Source organism: Protopterus annectens, chromosome 7.part0 (genome assembly GCF_019279795.1).
Source record: "Protopterus annectens isolate FY-2018-M chromosome 7.part0, PAN1.0, whole genome shotgun sequence".
Classification (NCBI taxonomy): Eukaryota; Metazoa; Chordata; order Ceratodontiformes; family Protopteridae; genus Protopterus; species Protopterus annectens.
Window position 1 is genome coordinate 200,877,037 of NC_056739.1, and position 26,639 is coordinate 200,903,675.

At 39.9% G+C, this 26,639-nt stretch overlaps 1 protein-coding gene across 5 annotated transcripts in view; it reads right to left on the reverse strand.

The window, feature by feature from the left end:
• The window catches only part of DLG4 (discs large MAGUK scaffold protein 4), a 2,742,131-nt gene that overhangs the window by 523,581 nt on the left and 2,191,911 nt on the right, over positions 1-26,639 (reverse strand). For all 5 annotated transcript variants that reach the window (XM_044076698.1, XM_044076697.1, XM_044076699.1 and 2 more), the window contains one exon: positions 6,140-6,190. In XM_044076698.1, coding sequence (XP_043932633.1) covers positions 6,140-6,190 — 51 coding nt within the window. The remainder of the gene's footprint in view (positions 1-6,139; positions 6,191-26,639) is intronic.

Consider the following 26,639-nt stretch of genomic DNA (forward strand, 5'->3'; position numbering starts at 1 on the left):
GTCAAAAAAAATGAGAGAGTACAGCTTTTGGAGGCTGAAGGAATGAAAAGCAGTGTCAACATGAGAGGGACATGCTGACTCTTTGGGAACATGGAGTTAATGTGGAAGGGAATAACCGAACCCCAGAAGCAACAAAGGTCAGTATATTTTTTCCACAGTATACAGAAGGTGATAATTTTGATAGTTTTATCCATATATTTGAAAGAGTATGTAGACAATATGATGTTGACCAAGGGCTCTGGGTATGGTTCCTGACCCCCTTACTCCACTGTGAAGTTGTAACTGCTGCTTCTAAATTGTCTGATACTGACTGTTTAAATTATGATAATGTTAAACAATGTTTATTGGAATGTTTTAAATTAACGCCTGAAGTTTATAGAAAAAAAAAAAATTGTGAGCGTAGACGTGAGGCAGATAAAAGTGTATGCAATTATATTGCTGAGCTAAGCACTTATTTTCATAGGTGGGTGAGTGGGTGTCAGGTCACCACTTTTAAATGGCTGCCAGACATTTTGTTGAGGGAATAAGCCCTTAGCACTTTGCCCGAGGACATGAGAATCTGGTTGGCAGACTGAGAGTGTAAATCTGCAGAGGAGCTGGGAAAAAAGGGGATCTACTTAGCAAGTAGGGCATCACTGCACAAGAAGGGAATACCCAGTGCTGCACATGGATATAAGAGAACCCATTGCGGATAGCCTAAACCACCCCAACACAGTCCATCAGTGACAGGGTAAGCCACTATTTCAGGTACATGGCCATGATCAAGGTTTAGGTTCAGCATACCTATGTCCACTGAAGCAAGGTGGGGAACAAAAAGTGGGACAGCCAGCAAGTGGGAATAACAGTATGCCAGTGGTAACTTGTCTGGAGTCAACAGGAGTACCAGACAATCACCAGAGTTCCTATCTTATCTTAGTGGATGGAAAACAAGCCACCTCTAAAAGAGGCACAGCCTCTGACATAAGCATTGTGAAGCCTGCAGTGGATAAAGAGGAGCAGTACTTGCTTGGACAGTCCACTCCAGTCAGAGCTTTAGGAGGGACCCTATTCCAAATGCCTTTGGCCAGTGTTCACCTTGACTGAGAGGGTGGAAAAGGAAGCAAGCAAATAGGTGTGTTTGAGGATATCCCTGCCAATGTCCTAATAGGGAATGGTTTGGATAATGCAGTACCCTGTGTGCCTGCAGTTATGGGCAGTCAGGCTTGGAGACAGGAATGTGGGGCTAGTAGCCTATGGAGGACCTACACAGACCCCTTACCTGAAGTCAGTTCTGGTGAGGTGGCTATTTCAGGGAGGGAGCTACCCTGTAGCAGTGAGTCTGATGGTGAGCCACAGCTGCTGATAGGTACTGATGTTCCCTTGGACAGAGTGACTGCAAGTGCAAAGATGAGTGGTAGTACTCAGGCTGACAGTGAGGCACCACTGTCAGATGGTACCAGGCTTCCTGTGGAAACGGAGCTGGGAAGGGTCACAAAGATAGAGTTGAGATAGATCCAGCTCTCAGACCCTACACTAAGAGGCTTGAGGAAGGTAGCTAGGGAGGCATCTGATTCTCAAGGAAAAGGGGAGTCTGTACATGGGAACAAATGGCTACTGTATAATGAATAGACCCTGAGGGTGGGCTAGAGGGTGAGGTAATACAGCAGTTGGTAGTGCCCAGAGCCTGCCATCTCACACTTCTATTCATAGCCCATGACATTTATTTTGCAGGTCATATGGGAATAAAACATACAAAGAGACATATTATACAGAATTGTTATTGGCCTGGGATTGCAAGAGATGTAACAGGGTAATGCAGGACCTGTGAGCAGTGCAAAAAAAGTAGACATGGCAGGAGACAAGGTCAAGGCTCCTTTGATGCCTTTGCCTGTGATTGAGGAGCCATTTCAGAGGGTAGCTATGGATATTGTGGGGCCTCAAAATACTCCATGTTCCACAAGGAAGAAATATATCCTAGTGGTAGTAGATTATGGTACTAGATACACTGAGGTGGTGGCTCTGTCCTCCATCAAGGCAGAGAATGTGGTAAATGCTTTGCTAGAGATTTTCAACAGGGTAGGTTTCCCGAGAGAAATACTGACTGACAGAGGTGCAAATTTCATGTCAGACCTGCTGGCTTGTCTGTGGGAACTCTGGGGGGTGAAGCACCTAAAGACCACCCCCCTACCACCACTAAACTAATGGTCTTGTTTAGAGATTAAACTGCAAGCTAAAGACCATGCTATGGGCATTTTCAGACCAGTTTGAGAGAGTGGGACAACATTATTTGCCCCATCTACTGTTTTCTTAAGAAAGGTACCACAGGAACCCACAGTTTTCACCCTTTGAGTTGCTCTATGGGCATAGGGTGAGGGGGTCTTTAGATTTGATTCATTATGAGTGAAAGAGTGTGTGTGAATCCCACAAGGAGTCTGTTGTAGCATATGTCCTAAGCCTTAGGACAAGGCTTAGACAGCTTGTTGGCTTGGCTCAGGAAAACCTGTCTGGAGCCTAACAGCAGGAAAATGGTCTGGTATGGCAGGAATGCTTAAGCCTGAGATTAAGCTGTGGGAAAGCAGGTTATTGTTCTCATTCCTGTCAGAAACAATAAGCTGCAGGTAGCTTGTGAGGGACCCTTCAAAGTCCTAAAGAAGGCCAGTGATGTTAACTACATGGTAGGACTGCTAGGCAGGAGGCAGGGGCACAGTGGTTTATTAAAACTGATACAAGATAGGCAACTGCTTCAGCAGTGATTTTAATATATTTGGCAGGTAGGTTAGGAAGGTAGGCTTTAACTTGAGAAGTTATCACTTAATGGTAGCTTGTAGGGACAGGTTGATAAGAGAAGAGGTGAGAGAAAGAATCTTGTGTCTGAGCTTACAGGGAGGAAATGGAATTAATGAAGTGATAGTAAATACATTACTAGTGTTGTCTGAGACAATTTGATTACATATTGTATGAGAGGGCTGAGTGGTAAGGCCAGAATTTAGTAGGTGGAGAGCAGTGGACCAGAAGCTTATTGGGTTGTAGAAGTGAGATGTTTAGAGGCTGACATAATCGCTTTTTGTCTAATTGTATGTAATACTTTACACAGTTCCTGAGATGCCTTAAAAGTTGGTGATATTTGATTGGGTTTTATTACTGGACAAGACCTGCCAAGCTTACCTTTGTTTCATGAGCCCTTCAGTGGTTATTGTAGCCAGGTGGCAGGGTTAGCTTTTACTCATTTCATTCTCAAACTGGAAAGTTAATTTAGAACATTTTAAGAAAATACTATTGAACTCAGATGCAGCTACATCCAGGGGGAGATGTCTGAGATTATTCCAGATCATCTTTTTTAAGTAGAAGATCAGGCTGTCTGCATGAAAGTCTGATCAATCATGAACTGGTTTAGTGTGGTGTTTCTGTATGTTTATATGCTTTCTGATAACAAATATAGGAAGGTGGGCACTGATGGTCAGTTAGGGCTCTTGAGGAGCCAGCTGTATTTTTAGAACAGTTAAGGATCCAGTCAATGGGTCTGGATTTGTCACTGTTTTTGTTCATATGAGTGTGTTTGGAAGTAAGTTGTGTTAGGCCACATAAATTGATAACATTGGAAGGGCTGTTTGCTGAGACTTAGAGCCAGTTGATGAAATCACTAAGAATAATCTTTTTTATTGTAGAATGTTAGATGAAAACCAGGAAAATAATTTTTCTAACATATTGGCATTGTTGCCTGACAGAAAATAGATATCTATTATGCATTATGATAAATGAGTGTTACGTTCGAGGGATGAAATGAAGATTTCTGTGTTATTTTATTTTTTATTTATTTTTATTTATTTTTTTTTTATTTTATTTTACATTTGATGACCGGGAAAGTCCGACTGGACACAAGTCCATTTTCAGTGCAGGCCCGGGGAGAAAAGCTCCACTTAAACAATTGCTAAACAGATAAATTTACAAGATACAGCACTGTATTCCTAATGCACACAATATAAACATATTATCTAACATTGCTTCACAGACTTATGTAAAGTACATAGCTGTGTTCATAAGGCAAAACAAATAGCATATAGGAATGTATTTAGTTGATAGCACTTGTTAGGGGTGTGGAAGTTGTTTGTTGATGTGACGATGATGATGTATTGTTCCAAGGATGGGATGGATGATCCTCACTTAGTTTTAAGTGAAGAAGGATGAGGTGCTTCAGGGAAAATCCATTTTATTTTGATTTTATTTTTTGTGGTAACTTAAGAATAATGATATAATAATTTAGACCACGCTGGGAGACATTACTATCTCTACCCTTGTTGCGAGTGTCTGGGCTATGAATGATGAACAGGTATCTGGGTTAGTACATTGCTGAGGGATATCTTTTAAAAAGATATTATGCTGGAAGGATGTTCAGGGAGCTAAGAGAAGAGGAGGGTGTAAAATGAGGAGTTGTATGAAAGTCATGGTAGGTGTGGATATCATGAGGTGGAAAGGAAGTATTACAGAGATGAGTGGAGTTGTTGTATAAGAGAAGGGGATAGTGGAAAGTATAGTATTGATTCAAGATAGGGGATTTTGAACAGATAATGAGAAAGGACAGCTAGAGATAATGTATTTCATTCTTCCAAAACTATAGTTTGTCAATAAATGCTTTAATTATTATTAATAAACTGCAATAGATTTTCTCAGCCTAACTTTGAAATGTCCCTGTTTTTTGTTTTCCTTTTGGCTTGTTCACACACATCAAAATAATATGCTTTTTTCTTTTCTAGTGCAGTAAAAACTGTTATTCCTTCTGTTGATTTGTAGTTGCCGTTATGCTTAATGTAGTGCATATGATTCCTAACAATTTCGGAAAGAAAGGCATATATAATTGCAACTTTAAATATGTGATCTGCATAAATGCAAAACAAACTGGATAAGCTTATATTAATAAGCTTAACACTTATCAAATGCAATTTTCTCAATTTTATTTTTGAGAACCGAGACAATAGATCACTTAAGCCATGATAATTATTATAAGAGTTAGGGAAAAAAAAAGAAAAATTCATACCTTAAAAAAGCACAGAGCTTGCTATATTATATTTTCAGAATCTCTCAAAAAATTATTAGAGCAGGAGTAGCAATTTCTGGAAGCTGGCAAAAATCTATAAGCTGTATGCAGTTCACTATTCCAGGTTGTCATTTTTTTAATTTATTCTAAATGTTAAATGTGAAACAGGGTGTGAAAATAATATTTTACTTTGGAAATAGTGATGATCACAAATATCACCACACTATGCAATTCTTGAACTTCAAATTTAATAGACAAATGTGACAACGGTAGCTTGATATGTTCAGCATAACATCAAACAGTGCAGTGCCTGCCATGTCTGCAGTCACTGATATTTCTGAAGTCAAGCTCAGTCTTAATAGAACGTATATGTATATATTTAATTTTAGATAGTTTAAAAAATAGAGTGAATTGAATGGCTAGTGGGTAACCCACCAGTTAAACGTATTCTTTTCTCATTTCACTAACGTGTAACTAATTTCCAATAGAAGAATATTTGTTTCAGCTTTTAAAATCTTTCGAATGGCATTCTACAAATTTCTGTAGGTAAAATATATACTGTCAACAGTGTTTGCATACCCCAGCATACAATGTATGAATTTTAGCAAAATTCAATATTAATTTTATATTGGTAACACACAAGGAATCTTCAGTAATTAATCACTATAAACGTTTCATTTGACAGAGCTCATGTTTTAAAATAAGAAATGGTGTTTCAGTATGCATGGCATATTACAACAACAGGTAGGCATGTATCAGTACAAAACATAGGGCTGTCACTAGGCAGCATATGCAGATTAATTTAAACAAAATGATTTACTTTTAAAAAGCATGTGTATATTTAGTATAAGAGGAACAGTGTTACACTGTATGGCGTATATGATTAATATGTTTATGTACTTAACAGCGTGCAACACAGATCTCCCTGCAAATGATTCTATCACATCAACAACCACTATATTACTGAACCAAAAACAGTGCGACGGCAAAAAAAGGTGGAGGCACAATATATCTTTTTTTGTTGATGTTGTTGATTATCTTGCACTTTTGCTGTGAAACTGCTGAGTAAATAAAAAAAATATATAGAATTACATAGGCAAACTGACATGGAAATCAATGATAACTTACCCTCTCAAGCGTAATTTCTTCATATTCTACCTCACCCTCTATTCCGTTGACCTGTAAAGAAAATGACAAGAATTTAAACACTGACAGTCCCTTCTGCATTTGTCATGTAGATGTCACAGCACATTCTAATGTAGGCACTAAACAGCAAAGCCTGGATCTGAAGGAGCTAAGGATTTCTGAGTGCTGATTATTAAATAATAAAATAAAACATAGCCGGTCATGCCAGCATGTTCTCAAGCCTTCAGTACTCATATAAGCTATGGCAGATTATCTTTCACAACTCATCCAGAACGTCTGCAAATAATTGTTTCAATCATTATAATTAAATATGCTTGTGTGGAAGCTCCTCCGACGATTGTGTTAGGTAACATTTTTTCTTACTTACATTAGTAATTATAATGCCACTTACATTGAAAGGAAGTTTCCTTTGAGTCTTAATCTAAAATAGTTTGAAAAAAACATTTTACTCTGAATAGTTAACTTCACTACCAAAGAAAATGACATCTTTTTCCAGTTCGAAGGCACTATGAAAATGGTATAAGACTAGGGAATGATACTAGCCTAAGCAATCAATACTGAGGGCTTGTATGAGAATAATAGGGTGGAAAGGGCGACATCACCCACAGATAATGTTCTTTATATACCCTTAATAAGATCCCGCTTTAGAGTGTTGCAGCTTGTTCTGGAACACTGTCTTCACAGTCGATGTATTACAAATAAATTATATGACAGAGTTTACATAAAGAGACTTAATGCATAGAAATCTTTTTCCTTGGGGAAAGTGGAGAATATAAGATGAAAATTCCAAGTAATTCAGAATAATCAACAAAGTTCATCTTAACTTTAATAACAGTTTTGTGACTTCAATAAGCATAGTCTAAAACTACAGAGAGAGAGTTAAATATACAGTTGCAACTACTTTTTTCCATAGAAATGGCTATGTGTTCTATTTTTTAAAGAGTGGTATAGCTTCAAAGAATAAATGATTTCATAATGTATGAGCATGGTATAGGGCAATACATGGAGGTAATTTGATCTGTAACTTATTCCATCGGTAGGAAAATGGTTCAGCATGGTGAGTAAGCCAGGTTTTCTGCAACTTTTCTCAAATTCTAGATTTTAACTATGATGAAAACTGCAAAAAAAATTGTAGAAGATGGTAACTACATATCCAAGGGATTATGTCAGTAGAATGAAGCAAAAACTATCAATACACACTATGTTGAAAGTTAAGTGTTGCAACTGATACTCTTCAAACAGTTTTTGGAAAAAAGAGAATTCAAGTTCACGCATGTATTTCCATTTCCTTGAAGTAATGTGACCGTGTTTTAAGTATTCATCATTCAGTGTAAAATGCATCACCACTTCATTTTTGCTCTACTAGCTTATAACCATAAACCATGCAAAGCCTGTCTGGTGAAGAACAAATCCAGTGTATACCCCATCTATATAGTGACCCTATTGTAAGGTAAAACAGTAAGACATGTGAAGAGTCCAAAATCAGTCAGGTCTGAACATTTCATGAAAATTTGCAAGTATATGTCTCACTTTGAAACTGTAGAAAAAATTAATAAATACATCTAAACTGAAATTATCTTCCTGCAGACCCTTGTCAGACCATTAAGATAACAGTGCTGTATGATGCTTCACTGTAAACAGTGCATTTGTGCTGCAGAAACTTCAAGCCTGCACAGTCGGCATAGATAAATAAAGGCTTGACTACAGCCCCAGGCAACCCGAGTCTGACTAGGAGAATGAGTGTTTGATGATGCATACAGAGACGATGGGCAAAGCCCAGCCTGGGGGAAGGGGTTGCATTTTCCACCCTTTTGCACCACTAATTTAATGACTTGGCATGATGCGCATGGCTGCCATAACTGGTGACAATAGCTTCTGTCAGCAGATGTAGTGGCACATGCATACACAGAAAGCCATTGTCATAACACAAGGTCAGCACACGGTGGATCACACATGCACAAGCAGACATTGTCTTAACAAAAGGTCAGCAGATGTGGTGGAGCACACATGCATAACAAGCCACTGTAGTAATACAAGGTCAGAGCCTGGGCTGAAGCACACATGTACAGGCAGCCACTGTCGTATTACAAGGTCAGCATATGTGGCAGAGCACACATAACCAGGAAACATTGTCATAATACAAGTCGTCAAGTCACTTCAAGAGATGAGGTTATGCCTTGATCAAGGGGATGCTTAACGGTTGACAGGCATGGAGGTAACAAACAACACTAAATAAATAAATTACGCAAAACAAATATGTGAGCTTCCACATAGATAGGCAAACCTGGCACCAAATTATTACAATCATGTAAAATAAAGTAAAAAATGTGGAAAATACACTTACTTAGTTATAGCTATTAAAAGCCATTAGTAATACTGCATAGAGAAGGATGTAGGTAGCAAAACAAGCTGGATAGAAATAAGCTATCAATTTTATACATGAGTATGCAAGTTGATATAACATAAAAGAAGTCAGTGAAAATCATTCTTTTATTGATTGCCATTTTATACAGCAAAACACATGATTCGCAATTATTTGAACAGGGTCTTGAAAGCATCAAGACTACAGTGTGTTATTTGTTGATGCTTTAACTGGTCACTTGGTATGTATTTTACATTTTTTCCCTTGTCCTAGTTGTACCTGAAAAGGTTCTATGAAGACCAATTAATTTACCTGATTAATGAACAAGGAAATAAAAATAAATTAATAAGGATACACTATGGCCATGAGTTTTGGGAAATAAATGAACACGTACATGGGCTGACATTTCAGAAAGATCTGAGTAAAGCTATTTCTCAGCAAGGTTAATGTTAAATTCGCTTTGTAAAAGCCAATCAAAAATGTTCCAAAAAAAGGGCAAGTGTAGCTTATGGCTGACAAGTTTAGCAGCATAACTGAAAACTCTGCTTTACAGATTTTAATCCTCTTTCTCATGATTTCAGAAAACATACCAGAAGTGGAATGCATCTTGCCAATTACTGGCTACAAATATAATCAAAACACTAAAGTTCTACAAACTAAAATTAACAATATGTGTACATTTTCAGCACTGGCTCATCACTCTGAATATCATTGCATTATAAGAGGTGGTTACCTATTACAGCTTTAGACATTTTTAGTTTATCTTCCTCAAAGTAATTTACATTATAGTTACTGCTGAACAAAGACAGGTATTCAATCAATATTAGGAACCTTCTCTGATTCACAAAGTAACATTACTTAATGTTTATTACTAAAAAGTGTTTCAGCTTGTAAACTGGGGAGAAAACCTTTACAAAATGAATTCATGCTAACTGGTACCTCTACCAAAGGAAAAAAATACTCCACATTCAGAGTAAAGTTAATAGACCACTTAAAGGTCTCTTCTTGCACTTGTTTCAAGGACCATGGATAATTCAGTCTTCTCCAAAGACCACATAAACCCATCTAATACAAACGCCCTCTAAATCACAGCTTCATAAATCAGGCTAAATATATCACTGTACTCTGCCTCTCATATTTATTCAAACCTGTCTCTTGCTTCTTTCTCCTTCTGATATTTTATTTACACCCACCTCATTGCGTTTTTTTCTATATCTTACTTTTATAACAATATTTGTATGCCTGAATCTTTGAATACCATTATATTATTTCAGATATGTATTCTGCTGTATAAAATGGCAATGAATGAATGAATGATTTTCACTGACTTCTTTTGTGTTATATCAACTTGCATACTTGTGTATAAAATTGGTATCTTATTGTTATCCAGGTTGGTTTGCTACCTGCATTCTACTCCACAGCAGTATTACTAATGCCTTTTAATAGCTGTAAATATCTTTACTTTACCTGATTGTATTGTACATCTTTTGAATTTTTTGTTTTTCTGCCTCATAGCACAGGGCATGACTTAAAATGGTCCCAGACCTGTGGACAAATACACGTACCTAGTTAATTAATAAAATAAATTAAATTAAATAAAAAAGATGAATTCATTTAGGTGATTTTGTATATAGGAAGGATGCCTCCTGTGAGAAGCATTACTGCCCGTGCACACTTCTGTAGTCACACTTCTGCCCCATGCACCCTTCTGTAGTTGCACTTTTGTTCAGTGCACAGTTTTGAAATCACACTTCTCTACAATCACTCTATTCTCTCTGAATCTGTTTTCCTGCTAGCTGGTCAACTTTCTGTGCTCTTGACTTTCTACTATACATCCTATTAAATGTCTGGGCACAGAAAATGTATGGATGTTATAAACTGGTCACACAGAAAAGAGTAATACAGATTAGACAAGAAGAGAGAATGTCGGTGTGGTGCTCATGATATGGGATAGTAGTTTGGCTTTGGGATCTTTGGGGCAGTAGAGGATGTGTTATCAATTTGAAAACATAACAGCTTCAGGGAAGAATATCGCAGTTTCATAAGGAAGTCAATGGGTCAGCAAGAATGGACAGTGTGGGCGGTCTATATTATAATATCGACATCTGAAAATGTCGAATCTCACTTGTTTGATATGAAAATGTCGAACTTCAAGTTCCCAAATGGCCAAATCACTGATTTCTTTCCAACGGAAAGAAATCGGTTGGCCAAACACCAACGCCACACAACAACAAACATATTTAAGTGTGGGGCTTCGCCCCCCCCATAACCCCCAACATAGAGGGGGCCCCCCCTAACTGAATATTCTAACCAAGACTGCACTACAGTCAGGGAAAGGGCAGGTGTAACAGAACGGTCAACCGATTTCTTTCCGTTGGAAAGAGATCAGTGATTTGGATGTTAGGGAACCTTGGAGTTCGACATTTTCAAGTCGAACAAGTGGGATTCAACATTTTAAGATGTCGATACTATAATATAGATCCTAGTGTGGGACAGATGGCAAGGAGTCAAAAGGAGGTCTTCAGACGGGTCTATATCACTTCGACAAAATGGCAGAAGTTCGAACACCATATGTTTTAACTTCTAACCTCGAAATGCAAAACCATCGAAGGCATAGAACAGAAATTTTTTCCCAGGGAAAAAAATCGCTGTTCCAAGAAACAGACACACAACACAAGCACACCAAAAAAACAACAATCTACACACATACACTTAAAATCCTACATCTTGCCCTACACTAAACTGTACATACACTACTATCTATCCACTTACCTTAACCCAAACCCTAACCCTAAGGTCCGTCACTATCGCACACTTACCTGACCTGCACCCTAACCCTAACTCACCTATCCCCCCTAACCCTAAGGTCTGTCACTATTGCACACCCCCCTCACCCGCGCTCTAACCCTAACTCACCTATCCCACCCTAACCCTAAAGTCTGTCACTATCGCACACCCACCTCAACCCCGCTCTAATCCTAACTCACCTAACCCACACTCTAAACCTAACGTCCGCACAATCGCACACTTATCTGAACCCGACCTTTAACTTTCCACCACAGTGCTAAAAACTGCAAAGCCACAGAAACGGCCCACTGAATTCTTTCCCTGGGAAAGAATTCGGTGTTCCGTGGCTTCGCAATAATCAGTTTTCGAACTACACAGTTTGAACATATGGTGTTCAAACTGCTGTAGTTTTGACGAACTTATAGGAACCCCTTCAGACAGGACAGTATGGAAAAAGGAAAACTGGAGAAGATAGGGGACATAGACAGTGTTTACTAGAGGAATACAAGCAAAGGTAGTAGGACAGAGTAGGGTAAAGTGAGAAATTGGTTAATAATGACACATAGGAGTGGACAAGGGAGTGAGTGATAGACAGATTCAGACAGCACTGAAAATGATAGTGACACAGCCAAAGGTATCCATGCAGGATACAACACTATGGAGACAAGAATTTTGTGTTCATTGAGGCCATATGGGGAAAAATGCAAGTAGGTTTTATAAGACAAGTGTAAAGCCACATTGGATGGGATTTCTTGCTGAACAGGGTGGCTGACAACAAGTTAAGACAAGGAAATGGTTTGAGAGTGTTGGGACTAGAGGAAGAAATGACACAAAATGAGGGGAACCACCATGTGCCAGGAAGTAAGGGAAATAATAACCACTGTAGTGCCGAAGAAAAGTGTTCTGGTGGAAAAACATTCAATCACCATAGAGTTAGAGTTATGATGAAAGAAATGGAATAAATCAACTACCGTGAAATAAGTTTTGGGGCAAAACCTGGCAAGGCATGGGAGGAGGTGACCTGCATTGTAATTAAGGGGTGACTTCTGAATGTCTGAGTTCATTAATCCTGGTCCTTAAAACAACAACAAAGCGCATATACTGTAGGTGAATTGGTAATTCTGACATTTTAGTATCTGAGGACTCCTTCCCCTTTTGAAAGGAACAGTAATGATGTAGTTAGTATATAGCAGCACTCTGATCTCAGGGGGTATAGTTGTAAGCAAACTGTTCAGACTGAATCAGAGTTTATTTTTCAGACTGTCAAGACTCTTATCACTGGGTCTCATACTACTGAGAGAGAGCATCTCTGGTGGTGGGGGGGTGCCTGTTGTGGTGTAAATAGCAACCAACTATATGTCAGAGCAGACAGGAATTGATGGTAAGACGCAGGCCCATGGAGCTGTCATACAGATGAAAGGACACTTTGTCAGTTGTACCTTTCTGAGATGTTGTATCAGCATCAAGCATGCTGATGAATTAAATTATTGAGGGGTAAAATTACTTGCTATAGCAGTGTACAAGAGAAAATGGCCTACAACGGGCAGGAGGATGGAGAAAGATCTGCAGAAAGATTATCCGTTATGTCGGGGACAGGGTTTATCTTGGACCACAAGGGACAGCAGGGCTCAAAGCCGCACTAAAAATGTTCATGTTAGCTATCAGACCATTAAAGTTGGAAGTGGAGTGAAACCACAGAAACAATGAATGGGCAGTATTAGTTTTCTTAAATTAAGGAGGCTGGGTAGGAAGATAAGCATTCTCAAAGCAGTGATGCAGGTGTAGAGAGCAGAGAATGCTGGTCAAAAAAACATGGGCAGTTCATAAAAGGAGTTAGGACATGGAAGTGGATGCAAGACTGACAGAGAAGGGGAAGGGCAGATTTGCAGTAGCTCTCTGGATGAAGGCAGTCATCAAAAGTGAGACTACAGAGGAGGAGGAACACCATCTGATGAAGGGTATTAGGGAGACAAGGGGTGAAAAACTATGCTAAATATCCTAGCAGCTATGATGAGGAAACAAGGGGCACTGCAGATCGATCAGATGCATTAAGGGAGCAGAATGAAAAACAGAGAGAGTATAAAGTAGTAATGCAAAAGGTCAAGGAGATCCGTATTTTTCAGGAGCAGACTGGGAGACTCTGAGCTCAAAAACTGAGAAGTAGTGATGGCTGACTGTTGTAGCTCATGCAGCAACGTATAAGAAAGGACAGAATCACACATGTACTCATAACCAGAGGGGCAGTTCAAGGATAGTGGGGTGAAAGTGCAGTTTTCTAATCTGTATCATGACACTGTGTTGTTTAAAGTAGTGGGAAGGCTGTCCATGCAAAAATAAATGTAATGATCTATAAATTTACTGAAGTAGATTATTTTGAGCTTCAGAAAGGGAAACTGATGACTTTGGGGTTCTAGAAGTAAAGTTAAGGAGCAAAAAAAAAAAAAAGAAAAGTATAAAAATGTCCAGGGATAGACAATACTCACAAATATGGACAAGGGTTTGAGACTGAGGCAAGCAAGGGAATAAGAGGAGACAGCCAAAAAAGATGGGGGAATATGTGGACCTTTAGGAGACTTATGTGAGGAGGCAAGAAGAGGTATAGTAGAACAGGATGTAGGCAGAAGAGTTTCAAGTCCAAAGGTAGTGGGTTAGAAGTTAAGAAGGCAAGCAAAGCCTTTTATATGTGAATAGCAGAAAGGAGGAGAAGGATGGAGGCAACCCCAGCAAGGGTGAAAAGAAATGGGAGCGAGATGACAGAATACAGAAAAAAAGCAATAGCAGTCAATGTTTTTTTAGTTTTAAGAAAAAAAAAAGTGTCATATTGGAGATTAGAGTACAGAAAACAAAGGACAGGAACAGAGATACTTTAGGTAGAAAGGGTAATGGCTTCCCTGAAAGAATACCTCCATCTCTTTCTGTAAAAAGGAAAACCAATACAGAATGGCATGCTAGAATAATGCTAGAGCAAATATGGGAGAACAATGGAGAAACTGCAAGTTCTAGATGAAGGAAAATAAAAGCAAACTGACTACAGTGAGAGTGGATGAAACACTGGGACAACATGGGTTGTTTCCTTGGCTCATCAATAATCTGAGCAGTGTGCTGCCAGACCCTGTGATACACATCTTCAACTGAGCATTGGTGAAGACTAACCAGTCTGAGGACTGGAAGTCAGAAAGAGCAGTATCCATGTAGAGAAAAATGGACAAATCTTGGGAACTGTGGACTTATGAGAGTATAATGTAAAAGATGAGAGGACAATAATCTTAGGGGGGGGGGGGATAAAAAGCACTATCAGGATTTCATAGCCAAAAGGTGCCATTAGAAAAAAAAAAGCTATCCAATTGCCTTATGAAGAATTAGCAGTGGATTACTTGCAAAGAAGGTTTAACTGTACTTCACTATGAGATTTGGATGGGTCCTGCACTTGTGGCTGCTATGTATACTATGGGTCTATATTAAAATCTCGAAGTTTGACAATATCAGATATGATATTGTCAACACGAGAATACCAAAAGTGCACTACATCGAATGTTTAAATGGAAAATCTCCGTAGGGGGAGATTTCCATTTACTTCAATGTAGTGCATTCTCGGAATTGGTATATTTACACTATTTTCTTTTTTTTTGGTTTCGATGGTTTAAGACTTCGATCACTAAAGTTCAATCTTTAGTGATTCAAAGTTTTAAACATTCGAGATTATAATATAGACCCATAAACTACAGTGGACTGGGTAGATCCAAGACTGATGAACAGGGCTACCAAATGGGCGACGAGTAGAGCACTGACAATTCTCATGAATAAGGAGAGTGATAAGTGGAGTTCCATTAATGTGATCCTGGGTCCAGTGCTAACCTTTTTCAGTGTTTGTTTCATCCATATTTGAGGGACAGAGAGTAAGATAAACATTTTCATTAATTGCAGAAAGATAGGTGCAGCAGTTGTTGATGAGATGGGAAATAGTCTAACAAAGCATTCAGAAAGGTTGGCAACTGAGCAGAAAGTTGGCAAGTGATGTTCACTGCAGAGAAATGCAAATACAAGCAACTTTGTAATTGGGTAAATAGGTTCATAGGTAGGTACTAGGTTATGTGCCCGAAGGCATTTATAAGCCTAGCCAGAATGTGTTGGCTTTCACCTCCACCTTAGATTAGTTCCCTGTGCCTCTGTCCAGCAAAGCCACTGAAGTGATCCCAGGGTAAACTTTCTGTTTCCCATCCACTCATCAAGGTTTCTCTTAAAGAGTGTTAGCGAGGAGTCTGCCTACTATAGATTGGAATCTTGTTCCAAAGCATGGGAAGTCCCTGGAACAGGAATCTATCCCCCCAGCATGTCCTATTTCTTGTTGTAGTGAGGTTTAGATCCCTAGAGCATGTGGCTCAAGGAGATAAGGTTTTCTTTAGGTGGAGCATGTCCATCAATTCTGGGTTGGACATGGCCTTGTATGTCAAGAAGAGATCACCTCTGAGTAGGCGGTATGCAACCAAGTACAGCTAGAGTGTCTTCAGTCGAGTTGCATAGGGCATCTGTTTGAGGCCAGTGATCCTCTTGGTGAGGTACTACTGTGGTCTTTCCAGCTATTGCAGGTGTCTTGTAAGGTACATCCCCAATGGGGCATTGTACTCTATGATGGGTTTGATGAGTGATGAGTAGAGGGGCCCAATGACCTCTTTTGATCTGGATGCAAACCCTTTTATGATTAGGTGGGCCACATAGAAGGATTTTCTAACCACTTTGGCAATGTGATTATCTAAGGAGAGATTACTATCTACTTGGGTCCCCAGATCCCTTATTATGTCTTCTGTATTTATGGGACTACCACCTATGTGGTAGTTTGTGGGTACTTTGTTTTTTCCAAAGGGGATGACTATGCACTTTTTAGCATTTAGCTTAAGGCCATGATTTTGACACCAGGTATCCATCTCAGTGAGACCCTTTTGGAGGATGTCTGTGTAGCTGGAGAGTCAATTATAGCCCCTAGTTTGCAGTTGTCTGTGAACCTGTTCAGCCATAGTCCTCCTATGCTTGCCTGTACCTCTGAGAAGTATATGATGAACAGGAGGGGTCCTAGGACTGAGCCCTGGGGAACGCCACTTGTAACCAGCTTTGGACCTAGGCGGCCTGTCTCTGTCTTTATCTTTGCATTTTTTCAGAATGTTGGTAGTCGGATGGCTTACCGAAGACATATCTGGATAATTGAACCAAGTACCAAAATATTTAGAAGCATAAATATACTGACAACAAATAGTTTGTTATTTAAATAAGGCAAAAAACCGACAGTGAGGAACGTCATGGTCAGGGTACGTTGTGGTCAGGGTGTAGCCAAGGAATACAGTACAAATGGAAATCTTTATGAGGTACTTGATTTCCATAAGAAATACAATTATTGACTTTTACTGACACCAGTTTAGAGCAAGAAAAAGTTTCCCCAATGGGGTACTTAACTTTAGTGGAAGACTTCAGCCGACCGGCACTTGCGAACTGCTTCTGCTTTGGGCACCACATGGCAAGAAAGACCGATGTAATGGCGCCGGCTGCATGCTTTATACCCCTGACTACCTGACATCACAGGAGATGAGACAGCAACCGATGCAGGACCCAAGACTTTGATAATCAGGCCAACTGAGAGCTACTGCAAGCAGATAACCCAAATGTGATGACTGCAACAGTGAAACATGAAGAACATCTAGCTCCTGCAACTCTCACTATGTGGGTTCTGTCCATGAGCCAGTTGGCAACCCATCTTGTGACATAGGGGTTTATGTTCAGGCTGGTGAGCTTGTCTATAATACCAGAATGGGGAATGGTGTCGAAGGCCTTTGCAAGATCTAGGTAGGCTGTGTGTACCACCTTTCCCCTTGTCTATACCCTTGGTAACTGTCTCAAAGAAGTCCACCAGATTTAGGAGCCATGATCTGCCCTTATCTAAGCTGAACTGGATAGGGTCCAGTGTTTGGAGGTTCCCAATGTCTCTGTTAATGAGTTCCATGATGATGCGCTCCATAGTCTTGCAGACCAAGCTAGTCAGTCTTATAGGGTGATAGTTCCTCGGGTCTGTTGTGGCTCCACCTTTGTGGAGCGGAATAACCATTGCTGTGCACCACTCTATGGGTATGTAGCCTGTGGAGAGACTGAGTTTGAACAGTGTGTTTAGGTGAGGGGTTAGTTCATCTTTGAGCTTGTATAGGATGCAGCCTGGGACACCGTCCAGTCCCACTGATGCTGTGTTTTTGGCTTTGGAGGGCTGTTTTAACCTAAGTGTCTGTGATTTCAGAGGCTTTACATTCTTCTGGTATGGTTATGGGCCATTTTGGGAGTGAGAAGGGGGTGAGGTTTGCACTGAACCTGTCTGCCAGGATGTTGGCAATATTGGTCAGTTCAGTGAATTTTGTGCCATTCTGCACTAACTCTGAGCAGATCTGAGCAGTGCCACTAAGATTCTTGACATAGCTAAAGAATGCCTTATGGTTATCTTTGGAGTCCTTGGCAATTTTTCTTTTGAAGCTAGCCTTGGATGATTTTATGAGGGACTGTAGTTTCCTGCTGAAACTGATCAGGGATGTCTTCCCTTCTTGGGATTTTACACTTTTCTGTACTAGTTTCCTCCTTCTATTGTATAGCTTGTTTATGGCAGGGGTCGACCAGACTGGTTTCCTTTTCTTGGAGGAGTGAGTCTTGGTTTTGCTTGGGATAGAATGATCCATGCATTCTTGTAGGTGCCCGTAGAATGCATTAGTAAAGGATTTTGCAGCTTGGACAGCATTATCCTTTAGCACGGGGGCTTTGAAACCTTCCACCTCAGTCTTAAGTAACGTGAAGTTTGCTTTTGAAAAGTTTTTCACGGTGGTTTCCTTGACCAGGGGTGGGGGCAGAATGTGGATATCCAGAGTGATTTGTTTATGGTCAGATCTAACCAGTGATGGGTTGACCTCTGGTGTGGAACACCGGTCGCCCATGTTGGTGATGACCAGGTCCAATATGTTGTCACCTCTGGTGGGAGTGTTGACCACTTGATCCAGGGTATTTGAGATTATAAATTCTAGGAAATGTTGGACAAGGGAATTAGTACTTGAGTAGTTCTCACAGTTAATGTTTGGGTAATTGAAATCACCCAATATTAGGGTGTTTGGTAGGACCTTTATGTTTCCCAGTGTTTCCAGAAACACGGAAAGGGGTTCCTGGGACATGGTGGGTGATCTGTAGCAAGCTACAATTTGAATTGCAGTTTTGCCCATTGCTAGTTGCACGTGGATGATCTCTGAAGCATCGTGCTGTGCCACTAACCTGGAGGTGTGGGTATCCTTGATGAATATGGATATACCCCCGCCTTTTGTATTTCAGTCCGGGTTCTGTGGCCGAAATGTATGGTATGAGTTGTAGCCTGGTAGTGCTGGGGTGCTCTCTGGAGCCTTAAACCATGTTTCTGTTACTGCACATATATCGATTTTTTTCCATACTGAGGAGTGCCTCGGGCGCGTGCATTTTGAGGTTTAGACTTCTGGCATTGAGTAGCATTCCCCTCAGTTTTTTGTTACTTGTGCTATTTACGGCGGTGGGTTTGTCTTTTGAGCCTTGCCTAAAAAAGGCACTATGGGGGTGGCAAGAGCCTTGGCCAGTATTCAAATACCTAAGGGTGACAGGTGCAAGCCTTCTCTAGTGAAGCAGCATGGCTTGTCGAACATGTCATCCCAGGCAGACAGACACTGGATCCCCTTTGAATGACACCAAAAACTTAGCCAATTGTTGAAATTGATAATTTTTTTCTTTATACCGTGTTATCATTCTTGGTGAGGGCAGGATGCTACTCAGGGTCAGGGTCATACCGGCCTGGGCTATGTGATCAGAGAGCTCTTCCATGTCTCTTTTCATGTAGTCCAGGGAGGTACAATTCAGGTCATTCACACCAACATGGGACAATGACAAAGTCATATTTGTACTTGTTCTGGAGTAACCTGACTGCTTGTGTTATGTGGTGGATCCTGGCACCCAACAGGCAGCTAACAGTAACCATCTCCTTGTACAGCCTAGTGAGTGGGACGTCAGTGTGCCTGACTATAGAGTCTCCTATTACTAATGTGCTGGGTATGTTATTTTGTCTTAAGGGCTGTGATTGCATGGCACACTTGGTTTTGTGAAGTATGTGTTTCATGGTTTGTGTTGGGGGGGGTGGAGGTTGCTTGGATGTCTGCTTTGGAGGTCTCTGTTGCTTTTGCAGATTTTTATTTAGAGCCTCTGAGTATGTTTTCGTGTATTTATGTGTGTTTTTTGCCGGTGCTGGTTTAATGGGTCTATGTGAGACTGGTGGTGTGATGCAAGTATTTCCCTTCTCCTCTTGACTGTCTGATCCAGACTTGGGTTGAGAGAGCTTAGCCTCCGATTTGGCTGCATAATTGCATCTTTCGCATGTATTAGTGTTTGGTGGTAGGAGGAGACGGTTGTCTGTGTACATGAGGCAGTTGTAACATTGCCTCAAAATGCCCAGATTCACCAGTTGGACTGGAGAGTACAACTGAAACTGCCCTTTGGACATGCCTGGATAGGTACAGTGAACTGTTTTACTGATTGGCTGGTAACGTCGAATAGAGAGCCTTGTCCTTCTTTACAGTATAGGGGGTCTAGTGCTAGAGTTTATTAGTGCTTGCTATGAGTTTTGAGCAAGAGCTGGGCTGAGAAATTAATGGTTTGAGTGCTTAAGTTGAAAGTTTGTCTAGTTCCAAGGGAAAAATTGAAGAGGAGACTTTCTGGAGCCAGGAATAGTTATACCCTAGCTAACAGTCGCTGCCCGGAGCGCAAAACTGGGCAAATGCGGTTTTTATAGCAGGGAAATGAAAGGGATAGAAATTAGCCCAAAATGGCCATTAAACTGCTAATTTCTGGGCTGAAACCACCCCTCCAGGGACAGATAGGTTGCTTAAATCTCCCCTCTCTCACAAGTGAACAGAGAAACTTCCTTCTATCCAAGTAAGGTATGGGCAAACACAGAGACTTGTAACACAGCCCTGAATTCAGCACTAACCTGGAAAACTGGACTATACTAAATTAGAAAGGCAGCAAGCTAGTATATTTTTTTTTTTTTTTTTTTTAGAAAATAAAGCAGATACAATCAAAAAACACTTTAAATGCACAGAAAAGGATACTTATTGTTATATATCTCAGATCAGAGTTGTAGTCAGTGCCCCTACTAATAAAGTAGGAAGAAACACACATACAGTAAAAGCAGTTGAATAAAGTGCAACATTTATATGTATATATATATATATATATATATATATATATATATATATATATATATATATATAAACAATAGAAAACAAACAAACTGATTTAAACAAGTTACCCAATTAACCAGAAAAATGCTGAAAACTGAGCCTTGTTCCAGCAGTCTTCAGTCAGACAAGTTCTAACTGCACACTCCTGCCACTAGGGTGCAGGGGAATCTTCTCCAAAACATGATGGCCTGGATCAGTGCTCAAGTTATACAAACAAAGCTAGATTCAGCAGGCCTGAATCTGGTCTATGCTACTGCAACAAGGCACATCAATTTCAGAAAGAAACAGTTCAAATAAGCAGGCACAATAAGCCTGTGACCAGAAATTCCCAGCTCTGAAGAGCAGATCCAGCCTCTCCTCCCACAAGATTGCAGACCACAAACCTTCTTAATGTAGAATAACTGGCCTGAAGCCCAAGTGCTTAAACCAGAACTAATACACTTTTAGAATAACAGACAATGGGCCTTCAATCAGCAATTCCCAGCTTAGAAGGATGTAAGCTACCTGTCCTACCACAACAGTGCAGACCACAAAACCTTCTTAATGTAAGCCAGCCTGTATGAAGCCCAAGTGCTTAAACCAAAAGACTTAGAATAACAGCTACAATTTAATCAGGCTACTACCAAGCAGTAATAAATGCAGCAGAATAAATAAAAATGAGTACTTTTAAGAAGAGTCAAAAGCAAAGTAATGTAGGAGGAAACACAAATATAGTACAAGCAGATTAATATCACTTTAAACTTCAAAATAACCACAAATCTAACCCACAAAAATTCTGGAGTAGTATCTCGTCAGTCCTATACCCTGGCAAAAAAGAAAACCCCTGCTCAGACCCTAACTCTTCTGACCAAACCCTGGCTACTCAATTCAATTCCTTCTTCGTTGACTGTATAGCCAAACCTACCTCTTCTTTCCCAAATAATACCACACCCACCACTCCTAATCCAGCTCCCTCAATGTCCAGTAACACCCATCTCCCTCCTTTTATTCTAAAGCCTGTTCCTATACAGACAATAAAAAAAAAACTCTTACTAAAGTTAAAGCCTTGTTCTAATGCCCCTGACAATATTCCATCTAACTTCCTCAAGCTAGCTGCCAATGGCATAGGCCTACCCATCTGTATCCTAATACATCGCTCCATCAAAGTGTCATATGTACCCCTCCTTCGCAAAAAAAACCTTCATTATTCCCCTCTACAAAGGGGGTACTAATTTAGCAGTCTCCAATTTTCATTCTTTCCCCTGTATCAAAGATTCTTGAAAAATGCATCCACCTACAACTCTTACTGTACCTGTTAAATAATCAACTGCTGACCCCTACTCAACATGGTTTCAGACCTGGTCACAGCACCACTACTGCCCTGCTCTCCTTTCTTGAAATCAATAACTCAGCTTGTGATTCTGGTGACATAGTATCTACCCTCCTTCTCGACTTATCTAAAGCCTTTGATATTGTATCCCATAATCTTCTCCTATCCAAGCTCTCACATCCCAACCTATCCTCTTCTTCCATCAACTGGTTCTCCAGCTACCTCTCTGACAGGGAACAAGCTGTAAAGTGGAATAACAGTACTTCCTCTTTTCTCCACACTCCAACAGGTGTTCCACAAGGCACTATTCTGGGCCCCTTACTATTTAATATTTTTATTAATGACTTCCATCAAAGCATCCCTAACACTAAACTCATCCAATACACAGATGACTCTACTATCATTTGCTCAGCCAAATCCCTCCTTAAACTGATCAATTTAACTCAAGCAGCCTTCTCCTGCACTGAGTCTTGGATGTTAGAAAATCATTTGGCACTCAATGCCTCAAAATCCAAAATTATGATTTTCACTCCCTCTAGAAACACCAGCATTGACAAAGCATCCTTCTCTATCTTCAGCCAAAATAAGACCTCTATCAAAATAGTTCCCTATGCAAAGCTGCTGGGTATCATTATTGATGACAAATGATTTTTACTGTTTTAAATTGTATCTGCTGAAATTCCTGTAATTTTAACGTTGGGATGAAAGCGCTCATTTTGTGGAAAATAAATAGTTTTGTGGATTTCTAAGAATGATAAAATCACAAGACACATTCTATATAAAAGGAGAAAAAAAGAGAATGCAACCAATCGACAAGTTTATTGTAAATTATTCCATGAATACCATTGATTTCCTGGATGTTAGCATCTACAAGAATATGCAAGGTAGATTGGAAACCAAGCTATACAGGAAACCCTGCTGGAGGAACAGTGTCTTACACAGATCCAGCATGCACCCCTCCCATATTTTATCTAACACAGTCAAGGGGCAATCTTTAAGGATATCTCATCTCTGTACGAATGATGATACAATGGATGAGATGATGAGTAACTTACATGAGGGTTTCCTCACTAGAGGTTTCCGGAGGGACAAGTAGAAAATATGTACTCTGAAGTGACCACTCAGAGAAGCAACAGAGGAGCTCCATACTTCTTAAGTGTGCATAGATATAACCATCCTAGACAATGCATCAATAAACCCAATGTATTGTTTACATTTTCAAGTAATATACAGCAATTTTGTGAATTTATTGGAACAAATAGACAATAAAGTGGGGCGGATTGCAGGTGAATGTCCAGGTTTTGTTTTTAGGAACAATATGAACATTGAGAGGCTATTATGTTATGGAACTAAATGTCCGACTTACTCATCCAGTGACTGGACATGTCTTCTCGCCTAGATTTATGGCTACATGCAGGAGTAAGAACTTAGTTTATTTACTTATTATTTATTTATTTATTTATATTTGTTGACCGGGAGTGTCCGACTGGACATAGGTCCATTTTCAGTGGAGGCCCAGGGAGAAAAGCTGCACAGTTAAAATAAACAGACAGTAGTTACATTGGATTACATATCGATTAACAATTTACATAGCAATTGCTTACAACATATTTACAGATGAAGAAATAGTACATCAGTAGACAACTAGAATCTTTATCTGTGAAGTACATAACAGACATTAACAAATGTTACAATAAGAAGTTCCTGCTGTATAATAAATACTAGGCTTATGAGTATCTGAGCTTGCTATAATCAAGGTAGTTAGTGGAGTGGAAAGAAAGGTAGTGGTTGGATGGGGTGGGTGATATTAGAGTGGGAGTTGCAAGGGCATAGCCAGCATGTTTTTAGGTGCGCTTTTAGTAAAGTTTTGAAGTGGGTGCATGATGTTATGGAGGTAATTGTGGGTGGGAGGGAGTTCCATAATTTGGCTATGGTGCAAGAGAATAGTGCTTCACCAGCAGAGTTATTGGCTTTAGTGATCTGCAAGTGATTTTTTTCCTGGATCTTAGTGGTCTGGTGGTGAGATAGGGTTGGAGTAGATTCTGGAGGGATGGGACATTTAGTGGATGGTTTAATAGTTTATGGGTGAGTGAGAGTTGACACCATTGAAGGAGGTGAGGGAGTTCAAGCCAGCCCAGTTCAGCAAGTGAGAGACAGTGGTGACTACGGTAGGATGCCCCTGTGGCGAATTTGGTGATTTTGTTGTAGCAGGTCTCTAGCTTGTTTAGATCTCATTGCCTTAGGTTGGTATATATTGGAGAGGCATAAAGTAGGGTGGAGATAAGGTGGGAATTTGCTATTGAAATCTTTGCGGCTTTGGTGAGAAGATGCTTATTTCTGTATAATGCTCCTAGTTTTTTGTGGACTTTTTTTATGGTTATGGATATGTGAATGTCAAATTTTAGTTTATTGTCTATTTCCACTCCTAGCAATTTGGTGTGTTCAGTTGGGTATATAGTGGTGTTGTCTTTTGCTGTGATGTTAAAGTGAGAGTTGTTTTGAGTATGTTTGGTGGGTTGGAAGATGAGTAGTTTAGTTTTGTTTGGGTTGAGTATTAATTAGGCATCAGATAACCAAGTTTCAACAGAGGAAAAGGGTTCCTGTGTGACTTTTGGCAGTTTGGGTAGGGACTGGGCTGAGCAGATGATGGTCGCGTCATCTGCATATTGTATGAGTGTGCCATGTTTGGTGGCAGAGGCTAGATTATTGTTGAAAACCGAAAAGAGTAGGGGTCCAAGGATGGATCCTTGGGGAACCCCTATGGAGACAGGTAGTTGGGGAGATTTGTCATTCTGCCATACAACAGATTGTTGGCGGTCAGACAGGGAACTATGAAACCAGTTGGTGACTGATTGTGAGGAGGATAGGTTATTGAGCACAGAGATAAGTTGTTTGTGTTGGACCATGTCAAATGCTTTAGATTGGTCTAGGAAAGTAGCAGAGGAGAGATAGCCATTGTTTTTATTCTGAAGGATAGTGTTAGTAAAGGAGAGAAAGGCAGTGGTGGTGCTATGGTTTGGTCGAAAACCATGCTGAATATTGGAAAGGAGGTTGTTAGTAAGGAGGTAGTCTGAGACCTGAGAGTGTATGTATCTCTCTAATATTTTGGAGAGTGGAGAGAGAATAGCTATGGGCGGTAATTGGTTAGTTCTGTGGAGAGCCCGCCTTTGTGGAGGGGAATTATATGTGATACTTTCCACAGTGTGGGAATGTAACTTTCTGACAGAGATCGGTTAATCAAGATGGATACTGGGTAGGCCAGAGCATCAGCTGCAATTTGTAGGTATTCACTTGGAGGGAGGTACAGGAGAAAAAGAGAAGGCAGTGGGGAGATTACTAGTTGAAGGTGTGGGTTGGGGGGGGTGGTTGTGTTGTTCAGCTAGTGATACTATGGTTTGTGTGAAGTGTGTGTTGAATGAGGTAGCAATATTTTCTGAGGAGTGAGGGATGTTAGGAGGAGAGGTACTGACTTTACCTGGGTGGAGGATGGAGTTTATGCAGAACCAGAATTGTTTGGGGCTGTGTTCGGAGGAGTCTAGGGCAGACTGGTAGTATTGGAATTTGTCCTGTTTTATTAGCTTTTTGACTGTATTGCATAGTTCTACGGATTTCTGTCTAGTTGAGGGGGTTTTGGTTTTGCACCAGTGCACCCAGGCTTTATCCCTGTTTTTCATTTCTGACTTAGTGGTTTTCTGTAGCCATTGGGAGGGTTGTGCTTTCATTCTGGAAAGTCTTATGGGGGCATGGTAATTAAGGATGCTCAGGAAGGTAGTATTAAAAAATTCAACTGCGTCATCAAGACTGAGGTACTTTAGAGGATGGCAGTTACATTCTTTGAAGGATGAGATGAATGTGAGTGGGTTAAAGTTTATTTTTTTACGTATTTGACGGTTGACAACAGGTTTAGCTTGGTATAGGTATTTAGCCAACTGCTATGCTTGTAAATGTTCTTACGTGGGAAAAACTACACGACAGTTAAGAGAACGTATTTTAGAACATCTAGGTAATATTCATAATAGGGTTCTTACGACTGCATTGGCTAGTCATGCAGCCTCAACAGGACATAATGTTTTTCATTTTAGGGTCTTACAACTAGCAGTACTTAGCAGCAGGAGAGGTAATGTTAATAATGAAGTGGAAATGCTTGAAGCTAAATGGATTATATCTCTACAGGCACATAGGCCTCCAGGCTTAAACTCTGGCATTCCTCTTAGACCAGCTTTAATTAAGAGGCAGTGATCTTTGTTAATTGTTTTATTAATGCTAATTATTGATTGGTTGCATTTGCTTTTTTTCTCCTTTTATGTAGAATGTGTCTTGTGATTTTATCATTCTTATTTTGGATCTGATGAAGTGGCAACTCCACTAAAGCACTAATCCTTAGAATAAAAACACCTTTTGGACTCTTTGGACTATTTATTTCTTGGCTGGCTGTGTTGGTGGACACACATTTGCATTTTTTTCTATTGACAACTTTAGTATGAGCAACCTTTAGTAGTTGCTATCCCTCAATTTTTGTTTTTCTAAGTATGACCAATTCACAGAGTCAACAGTTTATCCATATCTAAGCTTATTATGGATAACTCTTTTTTATTTTTTTTGCCATATCAGTCAAAGAAAATAGTCTTATTATATTATCTTGAACTTTCCTTTTAACTATAATCACAATCTGATCTTCATTTAATAAACCAATGAGCATTTGATTTAATCTTTTCATAGGTTCATAGGTGTTTACTAAGCTAATGACTGCAAGGG